General features: G+C 36.0%; 9 protein-coding genes across 9 annotated transcripts; 5 read left to right on the forward strand and 4 right to left on the reverse strand.

The window, feature by feature from the left end:
* Positions 1–435: 435 nt before the first annotated feature.
* AAC1 (ADP/ATP carrier protein AAC1) lies at positions 436–1,353 on the forward strand (the record flags this gene model as incomplete). The annotated part of the gene is made up of 1 exon (XM_003955899.1): positions 436–1,353. The coding sequence occupies one exon, from the start codon at positions 436–438 to the stop codon at positions 1,351–1,353; it is 918 nt and encodes a 305-aa protein (XP_003955948.1).
* A 177-nt stretch (positions 1,354–1,530) lies between these two features.
* On the reverse strand, positions 1,531–2,316 carry KAFR0B05180 (NAD(P)H-dependent oxidoreductase; the record flags this gene model as incomplete). The annotated part of the gene is made up of 1 exon (XM_003955900.1): positions 1,531–2,316. The coding sequence occupies one exon, from the start codon at positions 2,314–2,316 to the stop codon at positions 1,531–1,533; it is 786 nt and encodes a 261-aa protein (XP_003955949.1).
* Positions 2,317–3,072: 756 nt separating this feature from the next.
* Positions 3,073–3,993, forward strand: BUB2 (Bub2p; the record flags this gene model as incomplete). The annotated part of the gene is made up of 1 exon (XM_003955901.1): positions 3,073–3,993. One exon carries the CDS (start codon positions 3,073–3,075, stop codon positions 3,991–3,993), a length of 921 nt encoding a protein of 306 aa, XP_003955950.1.
* Positions 3,994–4,149: 156 nt separating this feature from the next.
* STV1 (H(+)-transporting V0 sector ATPase subunit a) lies at positions 4,150–6,759 on the reverse strand (the record flags this gene model as incomplete). The annotated part of the gene is made up of 1 exon (XM_003955902.1): positions 4,150–6,759. The coding sequence occupies one exon, from the start codon at positions 6,757–6,759 to the stop codon at positions 4,150–4,152; it is 2,610 nt and encodes an 869-aa protein (XP_003955951.1).
* A 538-nt stretch (positions 6,760–7,297) lies between these two features.
* Positions 7,298–9,691, forward strand: STB2 (Stb2p; the record flags this gene model as incomplete). The annotated part of the gene is made up of 1 exon (XM_003955903.1): positions 7,298–9,691. One exon carries the CDS (start codon positions 7,298–7,300, stop codon positions 9,689–9,691), a length of 2,394 nt encoding a protein of 797 aa, XP_003955952.1.
* A 242-nt stretch (positions 9,692–9,933) lies between these two features.
* Positions 9,934–11,196, forward strand: SEC12 (Sar family guanine nucleotide exchange factor SEC12; the record flags this gene model as incomplete). Its single annotated transcript, XM_003955904.1, has 1 exon — positions 9,934–11,196. The coding sequence occupies one exon, from the start codon at positions 9,934–9,936 to the stop codon at positions 11,194–11,196; it is 1,263 nt and encodes a 420-aa protein (XP_003955953.1).
* An 83-nt stretch (positions 11,197–11,279) lies between these two features.
* Positions 11,280–12,485, reverse strand: KAFR0B05230 (forkhead box transcription factor; the record flags this gene model as incomplete). Its single annotated transcript, XM_003955905.1, has 1 exon — positions 11,280–12,485. One exon carries the CDS (start codon positions 12,483–12,485, stop codon positions 11,280–11,282), a length of 1,206 nt encoding a protein of 401 aa, XP_003955954.1.
* Positions 12,486–12,999: 514 nt separating this feature from the next.
* Positions 13,000–13,881, reverse strand: CSM3 (Csm3p; the record flags this gene model as incomplete). The annotated part of the gene is made up of 1 exon (XM_003955906.1): positions 13,000–13,881. The coding sequence occupies one exon, from the start codon at positions 13,879–13,881 to the stop codon at positions 13,000–13,002; it is 882 nt and encodes a 293-aa protein (XP_003955955.1).
* Positions 13,882–15,809: 1,928 nt separating this feature from the next.
* On the forward strand, positions 15,810–18,860 carry KAFR0B05250 (uncharacterized protein; the record flags this gene model as incomplete). Its single annotated transcript, XM_003955907.1, has 1 exon — positions 15,810–18,860. One exon carries the CDS (start codon positions 15,810–15,812, stop codon positions 18,858–18,860), a length of 3,051 nt encoding a protein of 1,016 aa, XP_003955956.1.
* Between the last annotated feature and the right edge of the window lie 103 nt (positions 18,861–18,963).

An 18,963-nucleotide genomic window follows, 5' to 3' on the forward strand; every position in this document is an offset into this window, starting at 1 on the left:
GTTCCATCTTCAAGCATTTCCCTGTGGACAGAATACTTCTATGCAGGTATTAGTGAGTATATTTTAGAAATGGGAATTTGTGAGTACTCACATGTTACAATTGATGTGACTTTTTTAATTACCGGCGACTAATGGCATAAGACGCCTGTCATGAAAAATATGCACGTGGAAGAATGAAACCGTGTGATACTTGGGTGTCCAAAGGATACAAACGTAACATCCTTTCTTCTCACTGTAGTGAGATCACCACTAAATATTATGAGTTATGGGACGATAGAGTTCCCGCGTCATTGCAGATTTAGCACGGTGTAGTCAAATTATACTCTAAGGGAGATGCGAACTATATAACGTCTGATATAGTTTTTTCTTGAGATTGCAACAGGCAGTTACTTATCTTACCAACATTAACAATCAAATATAACTGAAGTCTGAAACATGTCTAAACCTAAAGAAAGTTTTGGGGTTGATTTTATAATGGGTGGTGTTTCGGCAGCCGTAGCTAAGACCTGCGCCGCTCCCATTGAAAGAGTAAAATTGCTGATGCAAAATCAAGATGAAATGATGAAGCAAGGTTCTTTGGATGCTCGTTATAAAGGAATTGTAGACTGTTTTGAACGAACTGCCAAAAATGAAGGTACAATTTCATTTTGGCGGGGGAATACTGCTAATGTAATTAGGTATTTTCCTACTCAGGCCCTAAATTTTGCATTTAAAGACAAAATCAAAGCTATGTTTGGTTTCCAAAGAGAAAGAGATGGCTATTCAAAATGGTTCATGGGTAACTTACTGTCTGGTGGTACCGCTGGTGCAATATCACTAGCTTTTGTATATTCACTGGATTATGCGAGGACGAGATTAGCTGCTGATGGAAAGAATGCTGCGCGCAGCTCCCATCAAAGACAATTCAATGGTCTTTTGGATGTATATAAGAAAACACTCAAAAGTGACGGTATTCTGGGTCTTTATAGAGGATTTGTTCCAAGTGTGGCTGGTATTATAGTCTACAGAGGTCTTTATTTTGGACTTTATGATTCATTCAAACCTGTATTGTTGACAGGAAAACTAGAAAGATCATTTCTAGCATCCTTTTTATTGGGATGGGTTGTTACTGTCGGTGCGTCTACCTGTTCATATCCAATAGATACAGTTAGAAGAAGAATGATGATGACGTCAGGGCAACAAGTAAAATATAATGGATCTTTTGATTGTTTTAAACAGATAATATCCCACGAAGGTGTCACTTCTTTATTTAAAGGTTGTGGAGCCAATATTTTCAGAGGCGTAGCTGCGGCAGGTGTTATTTCTTTATATGATCAATTGCAGCTTTTGTTGTTTGGCAAGAAATTTAAATGATTGTCACATCTACTATATCAAATAAATATATACAATGAATATAATCACACTCATTTCGATAGTTATGAAAAATCAGAAACTGTTTAATTGAAAGTCTGAGTTAGAGATAATTTATATATATGTATGTATATATAATGAGATGGACCTAGAAGAATGAATAAATTATTGTTCACTTTTTTAATCTTTTTTCACATGAATAGCAAAACCGGTTTCACCTGGTTGTTCTAAACCTTCTTTTAATTCCATTTGAGGAATGGTGTAATCACCAAAATTTTGTCTTCTGTATGCAATGGGCTTTGTGGTTTGGAAAGTGTCTAATCTTTGCTTTAATTCTTCGGAAGATTCTTTGAATTTGGCGTCATCAGCCTTGTCGGTTCTGTAGACGACCATTTGTGGAAGGACAGTGAAACCAGGGTAGCATAAGTTACCGTGATTGATATGGAATAAAATGTCATCGATTGGACCGTTGATACCTCTAGCAGAATAATGAGTTGGCCAGCCACCGACAGTGACTAATAGCATAGCGCGCTTACCTTCGAAGGAACCTTCACCGTATCTGTCACCCCAACGAGTTTCGCTATGTTCACCAACACCGTAGGCGAAACCACAGGAGTATACTCTGTCAATCCAACCCTTTAAAATGGCTGGCATAGAGAACCACCATAGAGGGAATTGGAAAATAACGTTGTCGGCCCACATAAGCTTTTCATGTTCAGCGACGACATCAGCAGTTAATTGGTTAGCTACGAAAGCTTCAGCAGATGCACCAGCAACTTGTAATCTTTCATTTTTATCATGGTTTAAGAAATCATCGGCGTCAATTGTTGGTTTGAAGTTCATTCTGTATAGATCAGAAACCTTAACTTCATGGCCTTGAGATTCTAAATGTTTGACAGCGACATCTAATAAAGAGCCGTTGAAGGATTTAGGTTCTGGGTGAGCAAAGACGATTAAATATTTCATTTTTATTTTGTTTGTTGTTAGTTTTTTGTGTGTAGTTATTGATGATGTCTTATACAGTAACGAAAATTAGAATGAAGATTAAGAACTACATTGAATATTGATCCCCCTTATATACAGTTCAGGAATAATGTGCAGAAGATTGATGTGCATACTGATCTCTTACAGGATTATTAAGACAAGCCATGTTTGGAGCCTACAGTAAGTACTCGTTAGCTTCATCTATGAGGAATCATTACTAAAAAGATTTATCATCAGAGAAATGGAAAAACAAAGCCGCCAGGTATTCGTGAACAACTAAGTTTGTATGTTTCAATGGAAAAACGCACGAAGCTTGGACGCAACGGTCCCGATACGAGGGAAGATCAGAAAAGAAGAAAGTATCCGTAATGAACCGTCACTTCGACCATGAAAAGAAAAGCAAAGATCCGGCAAAAAAGTGCCTTCATATTGGGCCGTCGACGGACCTCGTCGGCTCGGTTTGTCTTTATTCTTTGGTGAAAAAGAAAAAAAAGAAACGGTTTAGGCTTTTTTGCGAGTTTCTCATTTTGCATACTAATTTCAAACAAAAATATACTATTCCCCCCATCGAGTTCCGTGAATGGTTCCGTTTCTCGTGTCGCTCCAGTACAGCGACGTACAAAGATGGAAAATAGGTAAACAAATCGAAGTTTGGTATTTACAGTTGAATAATAAACAGTAGTGATAAGTGCTTACTCTCCCTAAGAAGGCCCTCGTATTACTTGTCAAGTGGCCTGTATGTCCTCAATTGAGAAATTTATAACAAAACCACCCATTTTAGTCCACTCTTCGTTATCTCAGCTTCGTTATTTGATATTGAGTGAAGGTATTCCAGCATCTTCAGAAAAGAACCAACAGCGACTACGATGCTACATATGGTCGATCCTATCACGTACCTCAATGGAGGATTGCACGAACACATATTTGGACTTGCTAGATTTGGGACCTCCACTCCCACCTATATATAAGAAGATCAAAAATGATACGTATAGAACTTTCCAAACGGATCCAAAATTTAAGCATTCAGTTTCTGAAGAGGCACTGACAAGGTGTCTTTCATGCTTTGCATTGCAAACACTGCATAAAGGGAAACAAAACCCAAATGAAAATCAGATAAGCACCTATGTGCAAGGAATGAATATCTTATTAGGACTTTTACTTTATTCATGTCCCACAGAACCGATGGCATTTAGACTCTTTTCGAAATTATGTTACTCCATTATACCAACGTATATAACGCACAATTTAATTGGGGTAAGAAATGGTGCAAAGTTGCTGGATATCTGCCTAAAGATCATTGATTCGAAATTGAGTAAATTTCTAAGTGATAACTTGTTAACTGCAGAAATTTATGGAATGCCGTCAATCCTTACATTATCGAGTTGTAATAAACCATTAGATCAGGTTCGTAAATTATGGGACTTCATGTTTGCTTACGGTTTTCATATGAATATTTTATTCGTGGTAGCAATGCTGGTCACGATTAGAAATAAGATATTAGAATCAGAATCTCCCATGAATTTGATGAAGGATTTACCGGATTTTGATGCTGATGAGATTATAAGACTTGGTGTTGGCTTTTTACCCAAGATTCCGCCTCATATTTACGACTTATTAGTAAATCATTTAACAGATCCAAATATATCGATACCCCAGTGAGCTCAATCTCCACGTTTTCTAGAGACTCCCTCTCGTTGTACTACTTTCATTTCACGCAGAAACAGTGATATTCATTTCAAATGTTTTCAACATTAGTCAATTTCATGATTATTGGTGTAAATTATATCTATATATTCAAATATATTTCGTAAAAGTTTACTCTATTATGTTCTTAAATGAAAAAGGTTCGTATCCATACCCTTCACCTTCAAAAAATTTTGACATTGCTTCAACCCAATGTAGACGCAATGCATGTAGCATGGCAGATGTGCCCTCCATCACCACTAAAATACATACAGTCAGCACAAACCACATGGCAAACATTACTATTACCTTTATTACAGATACTGGACTCCCAGAATTTTCAGAAGTGAATGCATTTTGAATAGTCATTGACCATAAAACTGTAGATAATTGAGCATGTGCTAAGGATAGAGCCCATAAACGCAAATATGATGCAGTATGCGAAATACAATTCAAACAAAATTCGATTGTGTGAATAACTTGATGAATCATGATATCACCAAAGTTAAATGCGTTAGAATCTTCGTCATCACCACCATCGCCACCATCATTTTCATAATCCGTCACAACCATGTCATCTTCACCGTATTCTTGCTCCGTAATGATTTGTGCCTCGGCAACTTGTTGGTGGCGAAGACTTTGGTAACCTCTTGATAATGCATTGTTATTTAATCTCCTTAGAGTCAATGGTTTATACAATAGTAGCCAAGGAACACAGATGAAAGCTGCAATCAAGAGAAATTTTTGTAATGGCCCTTGTCCCCTATATAATTGTCCATCGATAGTACCAGGAGACAAGAACATATTGATTAACATGTTCAGTAGGCCAGGGGCAGGTTTACCATCCTTAATCCAATCTTTTGACCACTTATAAATAATAGCCCATGAAAGATAACCGAATATCGATTGCATAAAAATCAGCCCAGGAATGAAATTGCCAATAATGTCAACCTTTGAGTTTTTGAACCTATAATTAATGAATGAGAAAACGTAAGAGTATGTCATATGAATGAATCCCATCAGTATAGATAGCTTCATCTTATAAGAATTTGTAAAAATCAAATTATTATCTGTTCCATGCCATGCGAAATCTAATCCGAAAGAATAGACACCGATTTTTTTAGCCTCTATAAGTTGGCCCTCTTTAAATTTTGATGGCCATTCCCAGCCTGATTTGAAAAGAGTCATTGATTTGGAAAAGATATCATTGTACATTAATCCTGTGTAAATTGAAAAAAAGCCCATGAGTACTAGAACGTACCTGCCGCTAAAGGCCATGTCAAAAATTTCATCTCTTTTCATAGCATTGAATTTTCGTTCATTCAAAATCAAATATAATGATATAATGAACAATATTAATCCATGACCGGCATCACCAAACATAATTGCGAACATAAAGGGGAAAGTTACGATTGTTGCCAAACCAGGATTGGTTTCTTTATAAGTTGCAATACCATATGCATCGACAATCGCTTGGAAAGCACCCGTGAATTTATTAGTCTTGTGATAAGTAGGTGGTGATCTGTTTGTGCGAATGACGTTGACTACCGCACTATATTCGGAACCAATAGATTCAAGAAAGTCCTTTAGTGAATCAGAAAGGTATATTAATTCTGAAGATGGTAACCAACCTTCTGCTATTAAACCTTGAGATTCTTGCCTAAATAAATTCAAAGTTGCATATATGTATTTTTCCCTTCTGACTAAAGCGTGCCATAAATTTATCTGATCGTTCACTATTAAGAGTTCAGTGTGCAATGCACGTTCTGTAGATTCGGAAATTTGTTGAAGATCGGTAATGCTGGTATTCAATTCCTTTATGGAAGCAAATGTTCTTTTATCTAATGAAATAACTTTCCCGTTAAGTGAATCAACGACTCTTTTGATTTTATTTAATAAAATTTCACCATGAGTAAAGACAATAAAACAATCTTTCTCTACTTTCTCGTTATTTTGTATAAGAGGCTCTTCAATTGGAAAATTCTGGAAGAATAAATTACCGCGTAACAATCTCCAAAGAATCTTATTTAAGACCTCGACTTTTGTTCTTTCTATAGATCCGATAATCATGAATCTATGATGTAAGCTACTAGTCATTATATTATTGCTTTCAATATCAGTTTCAGTATCTGGCCCTTGTAAGGCATCGTTACTTCCATCATCAAAGGAAAAGGTATCACTTAAGTTTGTACTCAAGACATCATCTTCATTCAATTCAAAATCGTCGACGTCTAAATGTTCCATGTCGGTATAATCTCTTGAAATTCTTCTAGCAAAGCCAGGATTAATTTCTAAGAATTTGGAGCATTTGAAAATAATGTATCTTTTCTCTATCAAATCACTCAATTTAATTTTTATATCATTTAATGATTCATCTAGTCTTCTTATTTTTACTTCCATGTTGGTTATATCATTGACAATCTCAGTAATTGATTCGAGAGAATGTGTTTCTAATGTGTCAATGGTATTGTCGATACTATCAGTATCAGTGATGTTATAATCATGCATGTGTATTGATAAAATCTCATTTAAATATTGTATGACCCTCTCCAAATCGTCAAATTTTCTAAGTTGTAGTACGTAATTCCTTTGAAACTCATTAATTTCAGTATTCATATCTCGAAACATCAACAAACCCAACTTCCCCAACAAACAAACGATATCTCTCGATATCTCCAACGGAATATATAATTCAACATAAGTCATATCCGCAGAACGGAAGATGGCCTCTTCTTTCACCATTGTGCCACTATCAGAAATGAAACCAGATGCAGTGCAATCAATCTAGCAAAGAAACAATGTAGCACGGTTTTATGTTCCTATTCCACACTCTGTCATATACCATCTTTATATATTATACCATATTGAAATTTTACCAAGGACACGCCTGCTTCCTACTATCATATTGTACGATTTATAGGCCGGGTAACGACACCTTGATATGGGATTTTTATTAAATGAAAAATCAAAAAGAGATGGATGAGCATACTACTGATTGATGTAAACGTTAAGCTATGTATATTTCAGTATCTCATATATCTACCAAATATCCATAGAAGCTGCTGTAACAACTCACAATATTCTGTTATTTATAGCAGTCTTTTACAATTTGTATGATGTTATCGGAGATGATATCTTTTTTATTGAGTTTAATTAAGAAGTCCGAAGGGGAATCGCATTGTCCCAACTATGCTAGAGTTATTGACATAGCCAACTGATTTCGAGAAAGGTTTATCTTTACTGTGAGTTGCATTTTTAAGAAAGACTAGATAACTATAGAATGTCTAATTCCTTAGTTAATGCATACAGTCATTATACTGTGCCGAGTGGTAGGATGAGTGGCACTGCGCCTGGTACAGCCATGCCGAATTATGGATATACCAAGAATTCATTGATTGATCCCAACAAAAGAAAAGCATACTTACAAGTGGAAAGTTATATATTCCCAGATATGAAGGCACTATATCAATTAGATTTGGCGTCTTACGTCGATTTGACTTACGATAAGATTACGATATATGGCTTTGAAATTTATCTTGTTGAGCAATGGATTTCTGAAAGGAAATTATCCTCAGTGATTACTTCCTTCACAGGTAATACACAGGATACCATAACTGCAATACAAGTATTACTACCGAAAAATCCAAGTCTGTGGCCAGGAAAATTTAAGCAGTATCGTGAGGATTTACTGAAATTTTCACAACCAAAATTGACTGATTGGGGTCAATTGTTCATTACAAATCTTTCAGCCTTCCCTTCAGGTTTAAATATTTTACACGTCGAATGTGGTAATATGAAACTAATTTGGGAAAATTTTAAGATAAATTTTGATCTGAAAATGTTAAATTGTACTGGTCGTTCCCTCTTATTGTTGAATGCACCTTCGAACTCGTCTATTGAAAAATTCTCACAGATTTACAAGATTCCAGCCCCAAATGAGCCAATTTCTCCAGTGATACAAATGATAGAATTGGTCCAAATGTGTCTTCATTACTTCAATAGGTATAATGGTAAAATTGATGGTCTTTACTGTTCCCATACTAAGGCGGCAATCAATTCGTGGTGGGAGGACTATGGTAAATTATATTTGGCAATGGAAAGACCCAAAAATGAAATTTTATTAGGACCCACTACCGTAGCAGCACTGTTGAGTCTGGTATTGAGCTGTTTTTTTAAATTGATTTTAGAAGACTGTGTTAATAATGCAAAGGATCCATTCAATGATTATGAGTTTTTTAGTGCTATTTTCAATTTTCAAAAAAAATACGGTCTAAGAAGAGATGATAAAGCTATTCATCTCGATCATCGTACCGTGGCAAAATTATTTGAAGTTACTGTAAAATTTTCCAGTAACGATTTTTTTAAATTCAAAAAGATTTTCAAGTCAAAATTACAAGATTTACTCAATAAGAATAAAAATCCCATTCATTTAGCAAACAATTTACTTACCCATGATTTGGATACCTTAGTTAGTAACATCAAAGACATAAATGCTGGTTCTCTTTGGAATGGTAATACCATCTCAAGATCTATCCTTATCAATGAGCAACTGAGTGACTTCCGTTTCTTTAAATTCCAGAAAGGTAATCCGAATCTACAATTGAATGAACAGGATGCGTTAATCAAGTCTGGTAAATGGAAAGGTTTTCTTGATGACATTACTTATGATTTGAAACTTCAATCACTGGCAAAACAGTTTGATCCAACAATTTTTATCGAAAATAGACCTTTTGGGAACTTGGCCAGTAGTACTAGTAATGATAACAGGGAAAATAACAAGGGTGGAGGAATCTTATCTCTTTCTAATCAGAGCAGTTCTTCAATGTTCGCCAACTACGACAAAAGTAAATATAGCAATGCCGCTGACCTCAATAAAAATTACTATAGAGAATTCCACAGACGAAATTCGGTTCCATTGGTAAATGACGGTACATTAAATGAACCCTTCAAAGATGTAGACGAAGAAGATGATATTTTCTTACGACAAGCATTATATCGTTCAAATTCTGTATCGAGAATAAGTAATTTGGCTGAAGATTGGTCTTTACCCTTTGATCCATCCATAGTCAAAATAGCAAGGAATTTAAAAAAGATTGATGTGTCCTTGGAAAGACAACAGAGAATGGAAGATATGAGATCCAGTAAGTTTAACTATAATTCTGAAAAAAATGATATTATTCAAGAGGAAATCAAATTTGGCAAATTTAAACAAATGCTGCAGGAAAATTATGATAAGTATGCACAAACTTCAACCGACTTCGATCGAGAGTCGAAATTCGTCGAAAATCAGCAGCAGGTCTTGCTGACTGAAATGAAAGAAATCAATTCATTGTCATCGAAATTGCGGTATGACGTCAGGATTCTTGAATTCAGAATGAGAGACGTTGAGAACAGTGTTACGCAATTTGATTTAAAACTGAAAAACCTTAAGAAGACTTTCAGAATTCAAGATGTTGAAGTATCGAACGCTTTAGATGCTGTTTCGGACAATGACCAATTCGAAAAATGCTTGACTAGTTTAACAAATTCAAACAGCGGTTGTTATGCAAGTTTTTATCTCAGAATGGCTAGTAGAAACTTTTTCACTGATTTGAAAAACGACATTTTGGCTTGGGCAAACTACATTTTCAAGAGTTTCCGTAACCATAAACCAGATGAGATGCCAAGTTATTGAATTCACAAAACGCATGTTTTGAAGTATGTCTTACTTCTCTATACAAGATTGTTATATAATATTTAATATTCATATCTCATTGACCATGCTAAATTGTTTAGTTCTATGGAGGAGGTGCTAAAGTTCGGAAAGAAAAGGTTTGAGGTGGTTTCGACAAAAAAAAGTGGAAGTGTTCAAAGTTAGAAGTCACAGAAAAGAGCATTTTAACGACAACTTCAACACTTCAACTAGCACCTTCAACAATGTTATTCAAGACATCTCTTTACAATGGTGAATATCCTATCTATGGGGCGAAGTTTTTAGACGAGAATACTCTGTTAATCGGCGGTGGTGGTGGTGAAGGTAATAATGGTATCCCAAATAAATTGACAACATTCAAAATTGATTTATCAAACCATAAAACACCTTTAAAAAAGCTTAATGAAATTGAGTTGGACCCTAATGATGACTCTCCAACATCTCTAGACGCATCTCATAGAATTATTGTGATAGGTTGTAACGAAAATAGTAATAAGGTTAAGGCAAATTCAGGAAATAAGCATGTAAGGAAATTCAAAATCAATCAAAGTGGCCAAATAAATTTTGTAAAATCTGAAGATTTTGATAAATCAAGAGATCCTGATGACTACACAAAATTAGTTTATCTATCAAGAGATGGTACTTTAGCAGCAGTCGCATCAAGTAAAGTTCCCTCTATCATAAGAATAATTGATGCTGATGATCTAACGGAAATTTATGAGATTGACAGTCCAAATGAAGTCAAGGACCTGCATTTTTCATCTAATGGCAAAGTGCTCGCTTACATAACACAAACATCCTTAGAAGTCATCTCTACCGTTACTGGAACATCAATTGTAAGAAAAGTTGATTTTGACAGCAATTGGAGCCTATCGAAAATTAGATTTATTGATGATGATGACTCTATATTAATTGCAGCATCTTTAATCAAAGGCACAGGTATCATTTTAATCAAACTCAACGTTAAGAGCGGTAAAGTTTCAATTTCTAAATCTAAAGTGATCAGTAAGAAGTTTAGAGGAATAACATCAATGGATTTGGACCTAAAAGGACAAATTGCGGCCTTCTCAACTAACGACAATTCAGTTATCCTAGTTAAAATGAAAGATTTATCAATCGGTAAAATTTTCAATCAAGTTCACAGTTTTGCGGTTACTAAAGTAGCCTTCTCGCCAGATTCAAAGTATCTAGCAAGTGTCTCAGCATCAAACAGTGTGCATATTGTACAATTACCTCAGAATTATTCAGAATCGTTATCGCTGTTTGAGAATATAATCAATTTTATCAAGTATGCCCTTCTAATATTACTAATTAGTATGATCGTGCAATACTCTTATCAGCATAATATGCATGCAAAAGTGTATGCTTACATTATGGATAATGTATTAAGTCCTAGGGAGGCCAATGCGCCAAAGATGCTTACAAAAACCAACTATTTAGAACAGACTGCATTAATAGGTACTTATACTGAAAGTTACTCGCCTTGAATAGTTGTTTGATTTAGTTATATACTTGTTTTCTATGTAGCTTTTTTTATGAAGCTTATGTGATTTAAATACCCTATCCTTATTTACACGTCGTGGTTCCAATTGTTGGTGCCATACAGCCCATGAAACAATTCTTGCCCCCACATATCTAAGTTTTTACGATTATCATTGTTGTTATTAACATCGAAAGGGTTGATTTCAATATTCTGTGGTGAAAAATTCACAATAAGTGGTGAAAAAAATATATTTCCATGAAGGTTGTCATTGAGTTTTCTCATTGCATTGGGGTCTGCTTTAGTAATTATATCTCTTGTTAAGTCATTGAATTGTGGTGTTTTCAAAAGGTCCAATCTCGAATCAATATCATATATAGTATTATCACCAACGTCATTTTTGTTTAGTCTTTCGATCTTTGGAGTCGCTAGTAATGTCGTCTTAAAGCTATCTCTATCGTGACTTTCCGTATTAAAGCTAGATAATGTGCTATTTTCCATAGGAATTGGGGGATTTAAAGAAAGATTGCTACTGCTATGATCATTGATTTCTATAAGAGGCGGGGTCGGTAGCATATTTTGTCTTGAGAGGTTCATTGTTGAGACATCTTCTAACGGTGTAAGGTATTTGATAACATCTCTTAATATAATTCTGATTTCGTTATAACTACCTTTAAAATTTTTGAAAAATTTTGATTCATAACCACTTTGAAACTCCCATAGATAACTACTCTTACTATTGACTTTAATTGTTTTATTAAATGCCTTATTTAGTGATAGATTGTGTCTTATTGAATTTTGCCAACCTGCTTGATTTAGTTCATAAAAAGGGAAACTTGTCGATATCCACCTATAGATCTGTGATAAAGTCAGGGTACCATAATCAGATAACAGCAATGCAAGTGTTATTAAAAATGCGTAAGAATATTGTGGTTTATCATTCAGCTCATTATTCGTTTGCCTTTTTTTCAGTGTATCAAAAAGATCTTCAAGTGACATGCATCCAATAGAAACTTTTGACTTTCCAGAGGACGAGCCCCCCTTGGGTAGTGCGCTTGATTTGATATGTTTTTTTTCTTGAATTTTTGTTTGTGATTTCACCACCGATTTATTAGTAGGTGCTTTGAATGATGATAGAGATGCATTAGAATATGATGATGTGACCATTCGAAGCAAGGTATCCTCTATGGCTGATGCTGCATTCTTTGATTTCAATTGCCTGCTTTTGGCGAAATTAACTCTTTCAAATTGGAACTTATTATCATTGGCATTGACCAATACTGATTTTCCTTTCATGTTTAAGTCAAGTCTATTGATCTTATTATATTTTGTTGGTACCTAAAACTGTGGTCACTGACTAGAAAAAGGGAAGTGTAAAAAAAAACTGATGAAACCAAATGAGATTAATATAAATCTCACTTTGTAATATATATAGAAATATGGAAGGATTGGGCCACCTATTACTAGTGGATCAAGAATAGTTGCGAAAATGGCTCTTCTGCAGAACTGCGACACCAATTTAATTTCAGACTGAGAAGGGTTATGTGCGAGATGTTCGAACGCGTCGCGTTTTCGCGTAGTAATAATGTTTCATAATTATTATCTCAGTGCCACATTTGATTGTGATTTACTTCATTTATTGTGAATCCGTGGGAATACAATTGAAAAGATTTGCATATTGTATGATGCATTCGATGGGGGAATATGTTGAAAGGGACCGAAGAATTTAAGTAAAGTAATTAGTATATATGTTATATAATTACATTGACGCGTACCACGATTATCCTATTCGATACTGCTTGGATCGTGATTAGAAACCCAGCTCTCTCATTGCTTCCAGATCATTTTCGTCCTCTTCAAATTCAGCATTGTCATCTTGGTACGGCTGAGTATCTAGATCATTCTCTTGTGCGTTTTCCATTTCCTTCATGAGTTCTAATTCCATTTCGTCTTGTTCATAGTCAAGTTCATTCTGTTGCTCGGTGATACTTCCTATGCTTTCCTTTGAGTGAGGTGCCAGTTCGCTGCCGCCAGCGGTATCATTATTACTTTCTTTACCCGTATCAGTGGTTGATATCGTATTTCTTGGGCCCTTCGATTGCAGCGTATACAGTTCGTCGTCGTCGGAGTCGTCAGCTTCGAAGAGTGTTCTTGGCTGCTCTCCCATTGTATCGGTACTCGATGACGGCCTTTCTGAATCTACACTCAAATTATGAGAAGGAGGCGGTGTTTGTAATTGATTTATGGTAGGTTCAACGTCATCTTCATCAAAAGTCGTTATACCCATCTCTTTCCTGTAAAGATTCATTCTATATTCTCTCAACTCTCTGTCAGTCTTACCTAATCCTTGACACAATTTGATAAAATCATTGAATTTGGCTTTTGGAAACAAATCATGAGCCCAAAGTTGGTAGAATTGAACAATGTGCGACAAATTTTCGTAAGCGTTTTTCCTTTTGGATGATATTCTCAATCTTTTTGGGGCATATTTAGCGACATAAGGCAGCCCTTTATCGCTCAATAGCTTCTCAGCTGTTAATTTGACCTGTACCCTCCGTGCCTTTGTAACGATAGCAGTTGGGTCAGCAATCGCTGTAGGGTCGGCGATGACGGTGGGATCATCTGCTGTATTGTTTGGTATTAATAAATTTGACGAAGTATCCAAGGTTCCTTCGTTGGTGTTTGAGATCATATAATCCCCTTCATCCATCATGTATGTTCTAAATTGCTAACCTAAGTCAGTATTACTAACCATTTTCAATTGGTAAATGGAGTTTTCAAATTGATTTTAACGTGTCTCATAAGTCTTTAATCTCTGCAAATAATCGAGAATTCGCGGAAAAGTGAAAACGAACGCCAAAAGAGGAAACGCATCACTTTATAGACATGGTTGGTGCCGGAATCAGAAAAAGCCAGCAAGTGCAGTCCTGATCTTCAATTGGTAAATTTAGATATTTCATCCCAATTCTAGAGAAATGCAACAGAAGGCAAGCAAGCCCATTTTTGGTTATGGGTAATTTTGTCCAGCGAACCAGATTGGTCGATGTGGTAGGGACGGCCAAGGGTCTTTGCGACTGTTCTTGACTCTATAGCTCCTTATTCATATACAATTTTTCTTTGCTTTTGCTACCGGAGCTTGACTATTACTTCTACTTCTTTGTTGGGCTACGGATGATTGATCTTTAGTTTATGGACAGTTATTAACTTTGAGCAAAGACAATAAGGAAATTATGCCGTCTTCTGCAGAACTGTATTTGGAAAGTATGGTAGCAACTTTAAAATCTCATAGTGAAGATGGCGTTCTTTCAAAAACTAAATTTGCTGTAGCCTGGATAAAAGATGTATTAAGGGTAAAAACTTTGTGATAAGTCGTCGATTTCGGACACCTTGTATTGTGCTCACAATCTATAGAAAATCAAAATCAGTCAAACATCCACTGGTTGTTTATTCTGCTGTTAGATTATTTATTCTTTTTTCCATTATACACCTTATAAAATCGGCTGTTATAGCTTGATTTCGTGAAAGCATTGAATATTTCGAGAACATCCAAATTTTTCTAAAGCAAGCAGTAATGCATCTTCATGGCTATATAACACTGGTCTCCGCTAGTTAAGTATTCCGAACTTCTAGAAAGCTGTAACTGTTATTCGAGGTATTGAAAAATTCCGCGTGGCGCTATCATTTACTGATTTTGAACATATCAAACTTGGTCAACGTATCAAGATCAGCTTATTCTAAAAATAGTATACTATAGAAAGTGTCTCATCTGTTGTTGTTTTTTACTCAATAGGATAGATATTATTTTTGTATTTTCTTAATTTGTCATACATTTTCCTGTGACATGTTAAAGAAGACGCTGCAACTAGATAGCTTAAAATGACGTTTATTTTCCCTAGCATACTCTTGATGAGGTACCGTAGTATTAGCAATCTTTAAGTTGAATGCTTTTCTTATTATTCCTTTACCCATTTAATACATTTTGTAGGAAATTTTTTTCGCATTCATTCTCTAATTTACATACGTCATTATTAAAGTGCCTATTCTAATTATTAAATTGTTGGAAGAAAAATGGTACTATGTCCAAACACTATGCATAATTAATTGAAAAATGCATCATTAATATTTGTTTGTTTACTCGTTACCTGAAGAGGACCTCTTACTGATACTGATTTCCATTGAAATTACTTCAAGTAAGACAAAAAAGATAAATTTTTTAAGAAAGTTGAAAATATTGAAGAATGACCATGAATCATCCTAGAAAAATTCACAACCCCCTGCTCTGCAGAGAGGGTACTCTAAATGAACCAAATCTTCAATACTACCATAAAACAGCCATATTTGAGGTCGGTAAAATATAAATAAATATTTTGTAGTGACCACGTCGTACAAAAGTATATTCAACTTTTTTAATATTTTTTTTTTCTTTGCATAAGTTAGTTCTATGAGATTAAGTTCAAATAATGTATGGACATCAAAGATCAAAAAATAAGAGAATCAGGTACATTTAACGAGATTGGGACACAGAGGATTAGAACGTATTTTGTTTGATACTGCTTCAATTTGTTACTAGGATATTTTTTTAGAACCTTATTTTACAGAAATAAGTAGAATTCAGACAGGATGTTCGGTTCGTTTGGCAATAAAACTAATCAAACCTTTGGAACATCTGCTTCTCCATTTGGAGTCCAGCAACAACAAAACAACGCTGCCACAGCTACTGCTAGTAATTTTAACAGCCCATTTGGCTCAAATACAGTAAGCAACACTGGTAATTCACTATTCGGTAATACCAACAATCTTGCAGGAAATTCTGGTTTTGGTCAGAGTGGGACTGGCACAACCAATCCACTCTTCTCCAGCGGTACACAAAATATGAGTGGTGCTATGAGCAGTGGTACTAATGTCAAACCATTTACAGCCCATCAAGAAAAAGATCCAACAACGAATGCTATCAACGTTTTCCAAAGTATTTCATGCATGCCTGAGTACAAAAATTTTTCTTTTGAAGAATTGAGAATGCAAGATTATCAAGCCAACAGGAAATTCAGTACTAATCAGGGTGCACCACCAACCTTAGGTAACACAAATCAACTTGGTGCCCTATCAAGTACCACTGGCTCATTTGGAAATACCTTTGGGGGAAATAGCCAAACTTCAGCAGGAGGCTTGTCAAATCAACAAAAACCAACCAGTTTCGGTAACAATTCTCTTGCTTTTGGTGGAGGAGCTAATCAAAATACTTTTGGAAACACAACCTCTTCCATGAACTCACCTTTCGCCCCAAAACCTGCATCTACGGGAGGTTTATTCGGACAAACCAACAATGCTAGTCCTTTTGGACAACAACAAAACAACACGGGCTTTGGTGCACCAACAACTGGCTCTGGTGCATTTGGTACAGCAAATACATTTCCGCAAGGCGGTAGTAGTACGGGTGGGTTATTCGGCAATAAGCCAACAGCTGGAAGCCTTTTTGGCAACCAAGGCGCTCAACAGCCAAGTAATGCATTTGGTTCTTCAGGTGGTAGTTTGTTCGGTCAAAATAATCAACAAGCTAATACTTCAAATAGTTTGTTTGGTCAAAACAATCAACAAAATACGACTTCTGGTGGTTTATTTGGACAAACCAATCAGCAGCAACAAAATGCGGGTGCTTTTGGCCAGAACAACAATAACACATTTGGAAATCAACAACAAACAACTGGAATGTTTGGAAACAGACCAACTTCAGGTGGTCTTTTCGGTCAGACCGCAACAACTCAATCACAAGGCGGAAGTCTATTCGGTCAGAGTAATCAGCGTTCCTCTGCAGGTGGTCTTTTTGGTCAAAATAACCAACAACAACAAAATACTGGTCTTTTTGGACAAAATAATCAACAAAACAACACTACTACTGGTGGATTATTTGGTAATAAAGCTCCAACAACGACTGGCCTTTTCGGACAAAACACCAGCCAACAGCAGCAACCTGGCGGTGGGTTATTTGGAGCTCAGCAACAAGCTCCAACAGGTGGCTTATTTGGACAAGGCAATCAGCAACAGCAACCACAAGTGGGGGGACTCTTTGGCCAACAACAACAGCCTAATGCTGGAGGTGGCTTATTTGGCAGTAATCCAACGACAACCACGACAACTAATGGAGGACTCTTTGGCACAAATAATAATACGACAAATACTGGTTTGAATGTTGGATTTGGTGCTAATACAACGGCAAATACTCAAACAACTTTTGGGTCGAATACTGGCGCCGGACTCTTTGGCAACAAGACTGCACCTGCACCGAGTGCTACGGGAGGCCTCTTCGGTAGCAGTAATAAACCTGCTGCAGCTCCTGGTGGTGGATTATTTGGCAACACCAATGCTGCTCCTGATTCAACTGGTATTTCTGGCGGCGGGCTCTTTGGCAGTAAACCAAGTACATTTGCTGGCAACCCTTCGATTGGTGGGGGGCTATTTGGTAGCAAACCGGCTGTTTCTACTCTAGGTGGTAGCTCCGGTAATAATACTTTTGGCACTACCCTGAATACAACGAAACCATCCATGATATTAGGCCAAAATAACCAACAGCAGCTACAACAAAACGGTCTCCAGCCCAATATTGTAAATAACAATCCTTATGGAACAGAAGGAGTTTTCGCTAAAATTAATCCAGCAACCAGAGGAAATAATGCTACAAGTCAGATAAGTGTCGTTAAAATTGGCGCCGATATGAAGAAAAAAACTAGCTTGTCAGGAGCATACAAACTGGCTCCTAAACCGCTCTTTAGTTCCAAGCAAAGCTCATTGACAAATAATTTCCAGGAAAAATCTGGAAATAGTATTCTTTCATCTGCTCAAAATAACAAACAAGTTGAGTCAAAACCACTTTTACTGGGGGTCTCTTCCAAGAGTAATACGGCGTCTATCGCCAACGCATCTGAAGTTGACAGTAGTATCCTATCATCTGATTCTTTGTTATTTAATCCGGACAAAAAATCTTTTAAGAATTTGATTATGCACAGAAAATTGTTGGAAACTGAGGCGTCAATTGAATCTACAATTGCAACAACAACAAAACAAAATTATCCAGATGAAAATGTGAAAAACGAGGAGGCTGCTATAGATGATAAGGAAAAGACGAGTAGAAGTCTTGATTTAAGTTCCAGAAATACTACTGAAGTTTCGAATAAAGAATGCAAGATAAAAGAAAAAGAATCCAATACATTGAATCCTGTTGATAGAGATCTGTCCTTTATTGACGAGAACTACTTTATTTCACCGTCTTTCGAAACGTTATCATCGCAGACTTTACTAGAACTACGTAAAGTTAACGACTTAGTTGTTGGACATAAACTTTTTGGTAAAATCGAATTTCTCGAACCTGTTGATTTGTCCAGTATATCTTTATCTTCTCTTGGAGGACAATTGATCGAGTTTGAGTCAAAGTCTTTTGAGCTGTATCCTAATGAAATTGAGAAACCATCACCCGGAGAAGGACTCAATGTGAGAGCAAGAGTTACGTGCTATAATTGTTTTCCCGTAGATAAAGCGACCAGAGAGCCAATCAAAGATGCCAACCATCAACTTGTCAAAAGGCACATTAATAAGCTCAAGAAAGTGCCAAATTCTAAATTTGAAAAGTATGACACTGAAACGGGTGCTTATACCTTTATAATTAACAATACTGTTTGACAATGAATATTTTTGTGCTCTATACTATATACTTTTGTATGAGGTTCTATACCAAAAGCAAAGTCATTTTTTTGTACAGCGTTTTCTTCGCAAAGTTTAATTT

This window comes from Kazachstania africana, chromosome 2 (assembly GCF_000304475.1).
Source record: "Kazachstania africana CBS 2517 chromosome 2, complete genome".
Classification (NCBI taxonomy): Eukaryota; Fungi; Ascomycota; class Saccharomycetes; order Saccharomycetales; family Saccharomycetaceae; genus Kazachstania; species Kazachstania africana.